Below are 17,289 nucleotides of genomic sequence, written 5' to 3' on the forward strand. Positions count from 1 at the left end.
AATATCACAACTATTTGCTCGTTTAAAGAAACTTCTCACACTCAGCTGCTGTGACATTTTTGAACTGTACGCAGAGGTGACAAAGAGGAGACAAAACAAGGACAAACGTGGAAATTACAGTTAGCTACAAATTACAATAGATCACCCTCAGCATAATCCGTCAAAATGATAGATCACCTTCAGATTTTTCCATCAATGATGGAAAATATTCGGTTTACGCGACCTCTGATATACTACAGCATAAATATTACATCTATGTGAAGTCCCCACAAGAATATCAGACCAGATGTGTGTGTGTGTAGATGAAACCTAGGGTTAAAAATGTGTTGTACTCTGATGTGTTTTTTATTATTGAGATCTTCTTTTGTAGGATTATCACTTGCCACTGCGTTGGTGAATGCAGGCCTTACGACATTCAGCAAAATTGAGCAGACCAGTCCTAGAGAATTGGAGCTAGTACGTTGAAATATCCTTTCATTTGAGTCTCAATGCCCTTTTTGTTGTTACAGTAGTAGCACTAACATAATTTTATCATTATTATTATTATTTGTTATTTTCTGGCAGATTGTCAACAGGCACCCTCCATTTGGAAACCAGATTAAGGAAGCCATCAGCAAACTTCCCAGATATGAAGTTAGTTTGGAACAGGTAGGATTTCATATTTGTAGTCTTTCTAACTCATTCAAATTGTGAAACTACATGAAATATTTATACTTCAAAACAAATAATATCTCCACATAAAACACGAAACTATTTTCACATATACATTAATATAGTAATTTTCACATGTACATTATAAGTTTTAATATGAATTCTTAATGGTGAAAAGACAGCAATTTCATTCATTCATTCATTTTCTTTTCGGCATAGTCCCTTTATTAATCTGGGGTCGCCACAGCGGAATGAACCGTCAACTTATCCAGCATATGTTTTACACAGCAGATACCCTTCCAGCTGCAACCCATCTCTGGGAAACACCCATGCATTCTCATTCACACTCATACACTACATACAATTAGGCTTACCCAATTTACCTATACCGCATGTCTTTGGATTTGTGGAGGAAACCGGAGCACCCGTAGAAAACCCACACGGATGCGTGGAGAACATGCAAACTCCACACAGAACTGCCAACTGACCCAGCCGAGGCTCAAACCAGCGACCTTCTTGCTGTGAGAGTTCTACCCACTGCGTCGCCTAAAACAGCAATTCAAGTCATCATAATTTTACTTTTTCAAACATGATTGTATTGACCATATTCTTTAATGCAGAAGTGCATTCGTTTTAGAATTTCCGAGTCAGTTGCCTATGGGAGAAATGACTAAGAATAATAAATCACAGAAATCACTGCTCTCACTTCTGCAGATCTATGTGCCCTCCAGAAACTTGCGTTCTGTTAATGAACGTCGCCTCGTGGTTCAATCCCGAAGAGGGAAGAAATCACTTTCGCGAACGCTCACGCTCAATCTGCCCAGTTGGTGGAATGAACTCCCTAACTGCATCAGAACAGCAGAGTCACTCGCTACTTTCAAGAAACGACTAAAAACTCAACTATTTAGTCTCCACTTCACTTCCTAATCTGCAATTGCCTCTCTGAATATCACACTAACTGTACCCAAAAAAAAAAAAACTAATACTACTAATACTTTCCTTCTTAGACTTTACAGACCTGAAACTTGCCTATAGCACTTATTCATTGTTGCTCTTATAGTTGTGTAAATTGCTTCCTTGTCCTCATTTGTAAGTCGCTTTGGATAAAAGCGTCTGCTAAATGACTAAATGTAAATGTAAATGTAAAACAGTCAAACTACTTGCTCTACAAACAAGTGAAGAGTTCAGATGCAAAACCCTCTAATTCCATCAGACCTCTTTTTTGTAAATGAGCATTTTCTATCAGGCTTCTATAATCAAGTTTAGCAGTTTCATTTTACAGGTAATGATAAGGTTATTAGCTAGTACATTTTTTTTTTAAACTGCCACTTTAGATAATTATTTGATTTTTAAGAAGGTAGATTTTCTTTTGCGTCTAAACCAGCTAAATTCACTTGTGCTTTTTTTCAGCAAAAACCTCTAAATCTGCAAAAACAAGACAGTGTAAATAGTTGAAAAACATTGCAAGAATTAGATGCTTTGTTTCCAGTGAAGACTTAGAGAAACTTGTTTAAGCTTGCATCAGCAGCAGGGTGGATTACTGCAACGGCCTCCTCACTGGCCTTCCCAAAAAGACAGTCAGACAATTGCAGCTCATCCAGAATGCTGCAGCCAGGATTCTGACCACAACCAGGAAATCAGAGCACATCACACCTGTCCTCAGGTCTTTAGACTGGCTCCCAGTTACATTTAGAATAGATTTTAAAGTATTATTACTTGTCTATAAATCACTAAATGGCCTAAGAGCTAAAAACATCACAGATATGCTCACTGAATACAAACCTAACAGATCACTCAGATCTTTAGGATCAAATAAACTAGAAATTCTAAGAGTTCAGTCAAAGCAGGGTGCATCAGCTTTCAGCTACTACGCCCCTCACTGCTGGAATCAGCTTCCAGAAATGATCAGCTGTGCTCCAACATTAGGCACATTCAAATCAAGACTGAAAACACATCTGTTTAGCTGTGCCTTTACTGAATGAGCACTGTGCTACGTCCGATAGATCCCACTATTATGTCTTTCTTTTATTCTTTTATAACATGTTTTAACACATTTTGATCAGTTTTTATCTGTTTTTAAGCATTTTTATTGTTTTCTTATTCTTGTCTTGTTTATGTAAAGCACTTTGAATTGCCACTGTGTAAGAAATGTGCTATATAAATAAACTTGCCTTGCCTTGAAAAATCACTAAAGATGCAATTAGAATATCCAAATACCAAATATAAAACAAATAACACAGACCACCTAAAATTAAAAATATTCTGTTGTGGTAACCCCTGATAAACCAGGGACAAAGCAAAAGGAAAATGAATTAATTAAATCTGTCAAGTGCATTAATCAATAGCATTAAAACTGATATTAATAAAAAACAATATGTTGGCATTTCTGATATTTGGAATTTATATTTAATGTAAATAGAACAATTTAAACATTGTAAACTAAGCTTGTTAGATTCAAATAATGTAGTGTAAAAACATTGTGAAACATAAATATGGATTGACCAATAATATAAAAGCTTATCAGACACATAGGTAGTATAAAATTATAATAATAATGTATAGTTTTATACATTATGTTTTTAAAAATATCTCACATTAGGCAATAAAACACATGGTAGGCCTACTAGGCAAAAAGGGGATGTCTCTTAGACTCCTTTAAAAGCTGTCATTCACTGCGCCAGACTTTGCACCCCAGTTTGGGAACCGCTGACCTAAAGCATTCACTCAATGCAAAGAGCATAGAATCACCAAGAGGCGATGCTCTAGTGGTTCTCAGACTGTGGTGGGCTTCCTTCTAGTGGTACACGGAGGAATGAAATATGTCATGTACATCCTACATATATTTCAAAATTTATTAAAAATGATGTATATATTATGCCATATATGACATATAGTCTATATTTCTGAGGTAATCTGCCACGTTTTTTTTAAATGTGCAGAGTTGTAGCTGCTTTACTGGGCCTACTACGTTACTATATTTCAATACTGCTCATTTTGATGGTACTTGGAGAGACAATTTTTTTCTGAGGTGGTACTTGATGAAAAAAGTTTGAGAACCACTGCTCTAGTGCGATTTGGGAAACAGCCACTAGTGTCACGCGGTGGCCATTTTGGAATAAAAATTCCAATAGAACAACAGCATATTATAAGTCTGTAAGATAAATTATTAAAAGTGCTGATAATTGTAATAGTAATTGTGGTAGTGTTGTATTGTTGTCTTTCAGGTTGTATCTCAGCTCTAATGTGCTTTTTAAATAAATAAAAAACAAAGCAGCTGTTTGCCATTGCGACAGCAAGAAGATCCAATGGACGGCCGATCGCTTTCACTCCTAAATGGCGGAATCCGGGGCTGTTGCTGGGCACTGCTGTTTCAATAGGACGTTCTTTTGAGTGTAGCCTCTTGGTGATTCAACACTCTTTGCTCAATGTCATTAGCTCATTTTTGGCGGAAGTGGCGTTTAGTGGCTTTTGCATCTGAACTTTTCAAGTGTTTGCATGATTATACAGAAAAAACAGAATCATATAAGAAAATATCAGTTTGCAACATGAAGCAGCATAATGAGCAGTTTTTAACGTCTTAAAATGAATGGAACTGAATGAGACCGGAAGTCTCGAGCCAAAAAGATTTTAAATTGCGCCCGCTCGAACACAAAGAATAAGGCGAAAATAATGTAATAATTTCTTCTAGATTCCACGATACAGTCCATCCACAGCTGAGATTGTTTTCACAGTCAACATGAATAACTTTAAGGAGTTGGCACTGAAGCGGACAGCGCCAGACCACCATTATGTCACTCTTATTGTTGGAGATTGTGACAATAAGGTGGTCTTCCAACAAAAAATCTCGTAAGTTCTATGTTATTTATTTGTCATTAGCAAACCTTTTTTTTTTTTTTGAACGATGGAATCAATGCATGTTTTTCTTTTAAGGGACACTTTGCTCTTGAAGTCTGGGAGCTGGTCAAAGAGAATTGAGGTGACAAGATCACCAAAGGGAGAGGAGCTCAGCATTCATTTGATAAGCTCTGAATATGGTCAGTGGTCATATATTATGTCTGACAAACACTTAAACAAGTCATAATGGTTTTTGGATGCTCACAGTAACATATATATTTGACCTACACAGAAACATACAGAGCGATCTGATTACAGATTTCTATTATTATTGTAGAGTGATGAATATGTGTTGATTGTGTAGTGGGTCTGGACATACAGCAGGACTACAGCGCCCACTACTCAGGAGTGCAGGGTTTGCAAGCTGATTTCTCCATTACAGAGAAACCAACATGGAGATTTCAGAGGATTCATGACACAATGAAGAAGAGACAAGGCCCCACAGTCGCAACTCCCAATTCTTCAGTCAACGGTCAGACTCAATAACTAAGATGTCAGTTTTATTATTTAAAGAATGATTATTATATCAAAATGTACTATTATTATTATGCATTGACCAGAGATGCACTGATCGAGATCTGGCTGGTCTTCTGTCCGATTCAGTCAGTCCGTTTTGTTAGGAGTGACATCATAAATATGCCCATGCCTGAATGGCCAGCTAAGTATTAAATGTGAAAAATTTGACAAAACTTGACAAATTAATGCCGTCAGTTAAACATAATGTAAAACACTACAAAGAGACAAAAGTCTTGTTGCCTATCCAAGTTTAAGGAACTACAAATAATAACTTCTAGTTGATCATTTGGTATTAGAAGTGGCTTATATGAAAGGTAAAGACCTCAAATGTCTTGATTTTTAATGATTTGATTAGGTCAGTAAAGTCTGCCTTTGCTTAGACAAAAGTCTTGTCACTTAACAGCAATAATGTACAGTAAAAGTCATATGACGAAAAGTCATAGTGCAGTGGAAAAAGAATGAATATAGTGTATGATGCCTATGAGCTTGGACTACTGCATTCATAAAGCTCTTCAGTGACTCAAAAAACTTATTAATAAAGTTATTAATAATGGCAAAGAAAGCGTTCTTGCAGGACTCCCAGAGTTCATCAAGATTCTATAGATTCATCTTAAATGCCTCGCCCTTTATCTTACCAGACAAGCTCTATACAGTTCATCTTTTGTGACTGGGCTGGCCAATCCTGGAGCACCTTGACCTTCTTTGCTTTCAGGAACTTTGATGTGAAGGCTGAAGTATGCGAAGGAGCGCTATCCTGCTGAAGAATTTACCCTCTCCTGTGGTTTGTAATTTAATGGGCACCACTAATGTCTTGATACCTCAGGCTATTGATGTTGCATCCACTCTGTAGATCTCTTGCATGCCCTCATACTGAATGTAACCCCAAACCATGATTTTTCCTTCACCAAACTTGACTGATTTCTATGAGAATCTTGGGTCCATGCAGGTTTTTGTGATCATTGAAATGCAGTTCAACAGATGATTCATCAGCAAAATCTACCTTCTGACACTTTTTCAAATGATCAACTAGAAGTCAAGTTATAATTTGTTGCCCTTGCAACTGGGATTGACAACTTTTGATTGTAGACTTTTGTCAGGTAGTTTTAGTCATTTATAATTTTTCTTTGAAGCTAGCTATATCAGTCATAAGTAAGTTTATAGAAAACATCAGTTGCGTTTAAGTTGTCAGCATTTGCTCTGCTAGAACAAAACAGAATGAGAAATTAAGTATCTATTGGACAATGCAAATCTATGCAATTATTTATTTATTCATTCATTTTCATTCGTTCTTTCATTCATTTACTTTTCGGCTTAGTCCCTTTATTAATCCAGGGTCACCACAGCGGAATGAATCACCAACTTATCCAGCATATGTTTTATGCAGCGGATGCCCTTCCAGCTGCAGCCCATCACTGTGAAAAATCCATACACACTCATTCACACACATACACTAGTACAGACAATTTAGCCTACCCAATTCACCTATACCACATTTTTGGACTTGTGGGGGAACCCGGAGCACCCAGAGGAAACCCAGGCTAACATGGGAAAAACATGCAAACTCCACAAAGAAACACCAACTGACCCTGCTGAGGCTCGAACCAGCAACCTTCTTGCTGTGAGGCGAACATGCTACCCACTGCGCCATAATATATAATAAGTATATGCTTATCTTTTTACTTTTGTAGAATAAAAAAGGAAAAGTTATAAAACCTTATGAAAATTGTTGTTTATCCTGTTTGGGAGAAGCAGTAATATTTTTTATTTGGAAAAATGGAATAAAGTGTTTTCTCTATGCTGGAATAGAAAACCTGAATCAACAAATTCAATTATAGTATTATTACCTCTAGAGTTTTCATTAGCATCTGTGCTCCCAAAGAGCATCTCACGCCTTCAAATGCCATCATGGATTCACTGCATGTCAACATTGTTTTTTGAGGCACAAGTAATTCATTATATAAGAAAAAGACTCACTCAGCTTTTCTTTCCACAGCAAGATTTTGGTTTGATATTTAACATCAGTTTATCAGAAAGTGACCATTGTGTTTGGGATGACTTGTTGGAAAGAGGGTGGAATTATGGCTCAGCGGTTAGCACTGTTAACTCACAGCAAGAAGGTCGCTGGTTTGTGTTTTAGCTGGGCCAGAATACCTTTTTGTGTAAAGCCTGCATGTTCTCCCTGTGTTTTCATAGATTTCCTCCGGGTGCTCCAGTTTCCCCCACATTTCAAAGACAGGCAGTATATTGTACTGCAGTGGTCACCAACCTTTTTAGGCCAAGAATCCTAACCTCGGTCTTGCTAAAGGCAAAATCTACCCTTTAAAAAAACACTTAACTGTTAAATATTTATTTTTACATTTTTTATTAGCATTTGTTTAAGATCTGTAATTTAAATTTCTACTTAAATAACTAACAATAAAAATTATTAGGGCCTACATCATTACATACCAAAACATTATGATATAATTTAGTAATTTTAACTGTGCAATATTTTGCAGCATAAATGCACAATGTCATAAGAAGGCAAATCGCTGCTTGCAGCTGGATAATATTGTGGCAGCTTAGAGTCCAACCACATCATATGTGTTGTTTCAGTTAAGAGGCACCTTTTTAAAGATGTTTTTAATTAGCAGTGAGAGTTTTGCGAGCTTCTTATGTGCCATGGGTTTTTGCAGTTTCATAAAAACGTCTATTGTATTAACTCTCTTTGCTGTTGGCGCGCATAGAAAACTTGAGCGTGTCCCAATGCGCATGTGTTGTTCCCTATTAGTGCACACAATCCATGTGTCTCCATTTAAAATAATGAACTTGAGTGCACAAAAGACCCTTATCACTTTGAGGCTGGCTCCTTGTTGAATGTCATTTGAAGAACTTTATATTGACGTTTAAAAACAGCAGTTGGGTTAAGAAAAATAAAGAGAGACGCATCACTATGCGTTTCTTGTACTTGTTCTGTCATTTTTGGGATCTACTGGTAAAGAGATAAAAAATCTACGAGACAGTCAAGATCAACAAGTTGGTGACCACTGATGTAGTGTATGTGTGTGTGTAAATGAGAGAGTGTATGAGCAGTGGGTGTTCCAAAGTTAGTGTACAGTGAGTAGCTACTGTCTGGTCTAATCATCACTTATTTAAACTCGCCTGACTCCCTTGATGTTCTGCTACCTTCTTTGCATTCTTTCTCACCTGTCATCCCCTTATCACCTCTCATCCATGGTCTCCCTCCTGCAAACAAAAAAATCTAAAATATATCCATATCACTGCATTCTGGCATAATCAGTGCATTTCTAAATAAAACCATTAAGAATTACTAAATGGCTTAAATAACATAGTAATGTTCGACGGTTATATTCAAATTCATATAGACATTCTCTTCGTGGATCAAGTTGCTCCAAACATGGTTAAGAGAAATTGCCATCATCTCTGCAAAAACAAAGAGCTCTGTAGACATGACTGCTGTGAGTACAAGAGGTTTTAGGTGATCCTAGACTGCTCTCATTGTCTGTACTGGTTCATTCATGCCATTTCTTTTTTTAGGCAAAATTGGAGTCAAAAGGACTGTACTACAGTCAAATGTCTCCTCATACCTTGACAACCTAAAAATGAGAAATGAGAAACTTTGTGAGACTCCTGTGAAGCGATTGAAGGTCAGAATTCTTATAATCAGGATTACATTTACACAACGGTCAGAAAATGTAATTCATTATATCCTAATAGTTCAGCTGCATGGCAAGATTTTGTTTTGTAAGATATACTGTATTTTCAATTGAGTTTTGACTTTTTCTTTAGATGATGATGAATAATGGCACAGCAGCTGTAAGCATGCAGCAGTTCTCCTACAAACCCAAAGATACACTTTTTGCTGCCAAGAGGTACTCCAGTGTTTCTATTATTAAACTTTAAGTTCACCTAAAAACAAAACTGACTCACTTTTAGTCGTTCCAAATCCCTGTGACCTTCGTTTAATATTTGAAACAAAAATTAACATATTTCTGTCATCCTCTATAGACAGCATGGTTCCAGACTCAAAAAAAAAAAAAAAACAACTTCATGCATCTGTTTCATTTCCCCTGTGACAGTATAGTGTGTGTGTTCATGAGCACTGTGCACTGATGTATGCCCACACAAGGTTTTCTCTGTTTGAAACAAAGCACAGGCACATCCGAGGTAAACGTCAGGCACAACTGAGCCCGGCATGTGAATGTGTGTCTTATCCTGACACAGAGAAAAAGAGACTGTTGAATAAAATCATTGTTTTAGATTTATGTGCAAGCAAATGTATTCTTAACTGTTTTGAGATTTTGTTTTGGCATTTGTTTGGACTATTGCTGTATATGGAGGATAAGGGACCTCTCAGATTTCACCAACATAGGCTCATTCTAAAAACATAGCTCTATATGCATTTCTGGAGATCGTGAATTATGTAGACAGAACATTGTATGTCATCCTTAAAATGAATGCAAGGTGGCGGTATGACGCCATTCCTTTTCACGCTTACCAGCTGACCTCTTACCTACATATAGATGGCTTTTCTGCTGTCACCAGTTTCAGTTCCAGAAAGCAGATAAGACAAAAACAAAAGGCAAAAAATGAATAAACAACAGGGTGAGAATGTGGTAAAATCTTAAAACACGGTAAAAATGAGGCAGCCGCAAGGGCTTTTCTTTTCCTGCATTGCTCTTTAAAACCCTGTTGGTTGGATTAGGGGAAGTGGGTGGGCGCTGGTCAATCGGTGCTTTTAAAAAACACTAACGGTTGGTTTTACAGAAGGGGGTTTTATGCAAGAAGAGCGGGCGCAAATGGCACACCCAAGAGAAATTTGAGATCTCCGCCTCTGCTGGATTCGCGAGAACAAAAACTACCAAAAACAAAGTTTGATGTATTTAGCACTCTCCAGAAATGTATATATGAGTACACATTCAGAAAGAGTCTGGGTTGGAGTTTACCTTAAATATCTTGATTTTGTCGATTAACATAAGATTGCGTAATTAATAACATAATTTTTGTGTGAACAAATTCTTTATCATGTCAAGATTGAATTCTTTTTTACATTGATGATGTTTTTATTTATTCTTAAGGTTTGAAGGAAGTCAGTGTTACACTCAGAGTGCTTATCAAATCCAGGATCTAGAGGCCAGTTTTGCCACTCCATCCCAGAATTCATCATCTGAGGCATGGCATGATGGTATGTTTACTCTTACGCACATACACTTAAAATGTGTGTACTAAGATATTACAGTTACCAAGATTGTGAGGTCAATTCAGTTTTACTATATAGCTTCCTTGTGATACTATTACCGTTTTTATTTAGAAAACAGTATTTTTATTACTATTTAGAAAACTAATTTTTTACATTTGTTATTTAATTTGTGTGCTTCTGAGAGCCCCTGTTCATTTTATGGCACAGCAAATGCTTGTAAAATTCAAAATGTACTAAAATAATTTATATTAAAACATTAATACCAAAATATACTTTATTTAAACTCTCATAACAATGGCATTTTTAAGGACATTATCTGCTAAAATAATGCTGAAAGATTAACTCTAAGGTTTTCATTTCCAAACTATTTACAGGTTACATTGATGAGCTGGGAGATGGATATACTGAACATGTAAACCCGGCATTAGAACATCCTCAACCGTCTGATTTACCTCAAAGTACAGTGGTGTAGAGTTTCTGTAGAGATATTTGCCAAATAGTATTTATGTTAAAAAACTAGTTCACCAAAAAATGAAAATTCTGTCAGTAATTACTCACCATCATTTTGTTTTAATCCCCTGAGACCTTCATTCTTCTTCAGAACAGAATTAACATATTTTAGATTGTTCATCATAGACAACAATGGTCCTGAGGTGTTCAAAGTCCAGAAAGTGAACCAAAAGCATCATCAAAACTTTCCATGAGGTTTAAATTAACCATTATCTTGTGTTCACCTATTTCTTCTGCATTAGATCAGGGTGCATGTTTACTATGGGACAAACGATGCTTGTTTGTTGCACTGTAGTAATAAACACACACTGACCTGACAAGGGAGAGAAGCTATGGCTGACAAAAGTCATATTTACAGTTTTATTTTGTCATACAAATGTGTTCTTGGAGCTTTGTAAAATTACAGTTGAACCACTTAAATCACACAGAATGTTTTGGTTCCTTATTTTTTCGTAATCGTTGCTGTATATAGAGGATAAGGGAGCATATCTAAATTATCCTATTTTGTGTTCAGAAGGTGAGCAAAGTTATCTCGGATTGGAAGGACATGAGGGTGAGTAATTAATAAAAAAAACTTTCACTTTTGGATGAACTAATCCCTTATTATTTGACCCTGTACCACATAACTAGTCATAATTTTTTGAAACTGATTCTTCAATTTTTTTAAAAATTCCATTTTTTCATCTGAAAGCTGATAAATAAGCTTTCCATTAATGTATGTTTGGGATAGGACAATATTTAGCCAATGTTTGAAAATCTGGAATCTGACAGTTCAAAACATATGTAATAAGATGAAATTCTCCTTTAAAGGTCTCCAAATTAAGTTCTTAGCAATATTTATTACTAATCAAAAATTCTGGTTTCAGATTTTTATTATTTATGGTGGGAAATTTACAAACTCTGCATGTAACATGACCTTAAAATAATATATAATGACCTTGGTATATAAATCGACAATTTTCTACAAATATACCAACCAAAACCGACTTAAAACTGGTATTGTAGTCCAGGATCACATATATAAATAATAATAACAGTAATAACAATATTAATAATAATAATATCAATAATAACAATAGCCTGGTCATAAAACTGAAATGTTAAATATAATCTTTTCAGAGATGACATTTGACAGTCAGCCTAAGCCACACAGTGATGGAAACATGCCCAGGATCACTCTTAATAAAGCAAGAGTTTATTCAGACTTAAACGACAGCACCGACAGGACAGGTCTCAGGTCTGATTTTCCTGATGTGACCTTTGACCTGGGAGTAAACTATTGGGATGATTTTGATGACAGAAACCTGGTTGATGCAAGTAATGTATGCTGTGAATCCCAACAATTTAACCCTATGACAGAGCACCATCAGCCTACACATTCTGGTTAGATAAGTTCATCTTATAATTTTTCCATTTCATTATATATTTTTGAATGTCTAGATTTTAGTAAAACTGTCCAATAATATGTATTTTTATGTATGTGGAGGTTTGTCTAGTGGTTTGTCTCATTGTCCAGCACAAACGTTGCAAGAAACTGTTAGTCCTGTCTTACCACAAAGGTAAGTAAAAGGGCTATTTTCCCTCTTTATTTCAATATCTAGCAGTGATTTAGTTTAATTTGTGTAGATGTTGTATATATCTTTTTTTTAATCACTTAAATTTTTTTGTTTTACTTATTATTTATTTAATATTTATTTTTTTATCTAATCCTGAACCAGTGCTATTTCATGCAAGTATAACTTTGTGAGTTTGTGGATAATTCCTATGAATTTGTACGGTCTCTTTCATACAGTTTAGTACGATTTGCTCATCTTCCAATGACGGATGGTTTTACTTTGTGGGCTTAGGTGCCATGCCTTCTTTTAATTGTACAGTTTCACATGTCTCAATGGATATGAATTCCTTTAAATTAGCCACTAAATTGACAAAATGTGAATAATTAAATATATATATATATATATATATATATTTTTTTTTTTTTTTTTTTTTTAAGTGTGAAACTGATATATATATTAGTCAAAATCTCAAGTGGACGAAAAACATTGACAGAATAAGAGTTGTTCAATAGTTAGAGGGCAATGGTAATGGAAGATTCTGATCCACTTTAAATGTTGACTACTTTATGTTGAGTGACAGTTAAGGGGTTAATAAATTTAATGATTCAAGAGCAGTTATGCACAAACCTGATTTCACCAAGTAGGACATGTTCCTGGATTAACATCTACAGTATGTTGTTCCTGGAACAGCATTCTAAACAGCCAATCAGAATTAGGGGTATGTTAACAGTTTATGTTAAACTTAAGCTTACAGTTAGGTTTATGCACTTCTACATTATTGTCCAACTATTATTCCCCTCTGATTTAGTGAATACTCTACAGTTAGGGTTGGGTTTAGGGGTAGGGAATAAGTATGGATTACATTTTCTAACAAAAATGATGTCCCAGCATTAACACAGATGTTAATCCAGAATCGCATCGTACTTGGCAAAATAATGGCGTGCAGCAGTTATGGTCCAGATGTGAAATATAACTATGATGTAAATACAATAATAATTATCTGATGTTTTTCAGGGTGCAACCAATGGCCGTTACTCCTCAAACTGTAAGTATCTGTAAATACTTTTACAGGGTATCTGTAGGGCCTTAAAAAGTCTTAAAATATCTTTAATTTCAAAAAACAAATGTTAGGCCTTAAAAAGTCTTAAATCCACTGAAATATTTTATTGTAGGTTTTACATCATTTAAAACGGGTCTTAATTTTCCTATGTCTATGTCAATTGACCCAACACCCATCCAATCCTAAACAATATATTTCTATAAAAGTTTTAAGAAAAGTTTATTTATGAGCTCTATTTACTATTTACTTATTTAATGTGGTTTAAATATTTTCCTTAAAATAACATTTGTTTTTAATGTTTTTTAAAGTTTTAACTTGGCCATTAAAACAATCTTTAGCATTTAGCCTTGTGTAAGTCTGAAATTTTATTCATTATGGTCTTTAAATGGTCTTAAAAGGGCTTTAAAAAGTCTTAAATTTGACTTTATGAAACCGATGGAAACCCTGTTTTAACAATTAACTTAAATAAAAAAAAAAAAATTTGATGCTATGTATTCTGAATATGCTATTAGAAAGCATAAACTTGTTCTTTCTCATTCCTAGTTACATAGATTTCATTTATTATCATTTTACAGGCAATGTGGACAAACTTGAACACAAACACCCTCTCAAGTGACCAGAGTCAAGCCAGTAAAGGTTCAGTCCAAAAAAGATTTGATTTTTTCTCAAGGACAGATGCAGCTTTAAAGGAAAACACACCTGTTGGCAGGTATTTCAAGATTTATTACATTTTAGTTATTATATTGCTAGTTTACAACATGTTAATGTTCATTTAACATTTGCAGTGATCACACGAAGGAAATCAGCGATGAAGCCCATGTTTTTTTTGGTATGTTTGATGGCCTTTTTTAGGTATGTGACTCGATAAGAAGAATCCAGGTTTCAATGATATTTGTTCATTTTATGGTGTTCTTGTTTAAATACTACTCACCCTATAGACATTTTACAACAAACATCATCAGATGTGAAATTTAGTGACAAATAGATAGTTATTACAAGTTATTATTGTCACATGTTGAAGAATAGGGTTCTGTTGATTGGCTAAACTATAAACACAAAATAAATATGATTACTGTTCTTAAATATATTTAAATGATTATATGATGGGTTTATAAATGTTATTTGAAATGTAAATAGCTGTTTATGATTGTCAGAGTTGTAAAGTAAATTATAAAGAAGTGTTTTGTGTGTTTTTTCAGTGTTTTAGTTATTGAGTTAGAGTTAGTGAATAGTTTTAAGTCAGCTGTATATAAAACAATAAAACATTTAGCTAGCAGTGTTTTCCTGTAAGATCATGAAAAATATTTTAACCTTATGAGAGAAACAACATTTTTTACATTTATTATATAGCATTTTTTTTCACAACACACACACACACAAACACACAAAACAAATGTGCGAGAGCAAGAAAATCAACTGCTTCATGTCAAGTACAGTTTAGCAAAGGTTTATTGAAATTCAAACATGATTTTTTTTAACAGCAAATGACTGATGAATCATACACACACGACACTCTTTTAATTAAAGACAGTTAAACTCAAACACAATTTTACTGCAAATACTAAAACAATTTTCTCAATCAATAAAGTCTGCTTCCTTCGTGCTGCCTACATCTTTGCTAGTTTAATCAAAGGAATACATCAGTATACATCAGTCAGACTAAAAATATCAAGTTAAACTTTGTATAACTAAAAAAAAATTTTGGTTGAATCCTGATTAACTGATTAATATTAGTTAAAGTAACATAAAAACATTTGAGCTCATTACTTTTGGTCATGTTGATTTTTTACAGTGCAGTTCAAATCATTTGATTGGTCTGGCATGAAAGATTTCTTTTTTTTTTTCAATTAGTTCATTGGTTTTCCTCAGATTCTCTGGACTTGGGAATGGCATTGGTACTGGCACTGGGACAGGGACTGGCCTTGGGTCTGGCACTGGGACTCTTCCTCTGCTGCCCTGCACTGAGCTGCATTGTAGATGTAGCCCTCTCTCGTCTCGGTTTTGCTAATAATGAAACAGTACAACAGTTAGTTTGAAAACTAGGAAATTCTTGAATAGATAGATCTCTCAAACAGGTTTGGAACAAGTAGAGGATGAGTAAATGATGAGAGCATTTTAATTTTGGGGTGAACTATCCTTCTGTGGCATGTGATAGTATTACAAATGCAGTGACTTACCATTGCATTCTTTTGTATGCGATGCTCATCAAAATTCCTCCCAGAATTAACAAAGCTGCTCCCACCCAGGCTATGTAGAGGGCAGGGCCAAATGTGTACCTGACCATTCCAAATAATAATAGAAAAAGCAGGAAGTTATACACTCAGTTTTTTACAGACACATGTGAAATACATGCCAGTGGATGAGTGCTGTTTTTTTTTTTTTACCTGGAAGCAGATGGATCCATTGCTGCTACATTGTTTGCACACTGTACCCCTCCCTTCTCTCCTTGCTTTTGGTTGAACTGGGGCATCATGAAACTAGGCACTAGTTGATCAGCATACACGGATGCTGCAGCAATACCACAAATGCCTAAAAAGAAAAAAGAAAGATGATGTGAACCTTATATCATGCTATTATAATGTCTATAAACATAATAAATAGTGATAACAGAAAGATCAGACAGGTTTAGTTCAGCTAGTGAGTAATAAGTAAGCTTTTGTTTATATACCAGCAATGAAGAAAATGATCGCAGAACTTAGGATGAGTTTGGCCCTGGTGGAAAGCTGCATATTTTTCATTTTGAGGCACTTCAAGCAGAAAAACCCGATGAACACTGCGATCACAGCCACTAAAATCGCTATTATCATCAGAGCTCTTGCAGCCTGGAGTATTCCTTGAAAACAAAATATTGTCATTAGCATCTTTTTGTCAGTTTTGTTTTTGTTCAATCACTTCTTGATATTAGTGTTGTCACCTGCTTGGAAAAAAAGTTTATGTGCACTTATATTGTCTTCTATATAGTGTGCATTTACATAGTCTTAAGTGAACAGTTGTGAGAAAAAAATAATAATTAAAAATAATGACTCATCATCAGAATCTGCATTATAGATTGATTAAAGGGACTGATCATTCTCTCATCATTTACTTACATATGACTTTTTTAAAGATTGTTTGACTGATTTGCTTCTGTTGAACATTAAAGAAGACATTTTGAAGAAAGCTGGAACCCTGTTACTAGGCATGGACGATGGGAACTGGTTTCAAGGTTTACCATGGTTTGGAAAAGTCAAGGTTTTAAAACCACTAAAATGTTCTGTTATGTTTTCCTAAGGTATATGTAGGGTTTTTCATTTATTTTTATTTATTTCAATTATTTATCCTGACATGTTTACTCTTCCAAAATATTATAAGTGTTTGCTAAAATAAATTATACAAAAAAAATTCTACAAAAAAAAGAAACTCATGAAGGGTTGAAACCACTTAAGGGAGAGTAAAAAGTGTGTGTGTGTGTGTGTGGGGGGGGGGGGGGGGCTCCTTGGATGACAGAAATGTCTGTCAACAATATAATTACATTATAAAATAACAACTAAAAATTCTCAAATCAGATTTTTTAAATATAATCAATATAACCCTGGAAAATAGAAATAAGAAAAAAAAGCTCAATTTATTTATGGTTAAACTGCATTTGGTAAGGATTTTGCTGTATTATTGCATATTTATTTATTTTACCATGCGTTTAATGAAAAGTGATTCATGAAAAGTAATGAGTGTGAAATTAAAATGTCAGCTCTTTGGCACAATGAATGCTGTTTTCATTAACAGTCAAAATAAGTCAAAATAAACTATATATATATATATATATATATATATATATATATATATATATATATATATATATATATATATATATATATATATATATATACATACACACACACATTTAGCTTTGCCCAAGAAATAAA

At 34.7% G+C, this 17,289-nt stretch overlaps 1 protein-coding gene and 1 long non-coding RNA gene across 53 annotated transcripts in view; one reads left to right on the forward strand and one right to left on the reverse strand.

The window, feature by feature from the left end:
* The window catches only part of hfm1 (helicase for meiosis 1), a 32,350-nt gene extending 15,804 nt beyond the window's left edge, over positions 1–16,546 (forward strand). For 4 of the 52 annotated variants that reach the window (XM_087239483.1, XM_087239479.1, XM_087239484.1 and 1 more), the window contains exons 26-41: positions 371–456; positions 565–648; positions 4,340–4,497; positions 4,582–4,685; positions 4,850–5,017; positions 8,427–8,519; positions 8,599–8,708; positions 8,851–8,933; positions 10,140–10,246; positions 10,636–10,719; positions 11,891–12,154; positions 12,258–12,330; positions 13,342–13,372; positions 13,963–14,096; positions 14,173–14,216; positions 15,257–16,546. In XM_087239483.1, coding sequence (XP_087095609.1) covers positions 371–456; positions 565–648; positions 4,340–4,497; positions 4,582–4,685; positions 4,850–5,017; positions 8,427–8,519; positions 8,599–8,708; positions 8,851–8,933; positions 10,140–10,246; positions 10,636–10,719; positions 11,891–12,154; positions 12,258–12,330; positions 13,342–13,372; positions 13,963–14,096; positions 14,173–14,216; positions 15,257–15,423 — 1,790 coding nt within the window. In that variant the 3' untranslated portion in view covers positions 15,424–16,546. 52 annotated transcript variants of the gene reach the window in all.
* Positions 1–17,289, reverse strand: part of LOC148679736 (uncharacterized) — an 807,653-nt gene that overhangs the window by 470,065 nt on the left and 320,299 nt on the right. The gene's annotated exons all lie outside the window — the stretch shown is intronic.

Source organism: Danio rerio, chromosome 2 (genome assembly GCF_052040795.2).
Source record: "Danio rerio strain M-AB ecotype USA chromosome 2, GRCz13ab, whole genome shotgun sequence".
NCBI classification, from domain to species: Eukaryota; Metazoa; Chordata; class Actinopteri; order Cypriniformes; family Danionidae; genus Danio; species Danio rerio.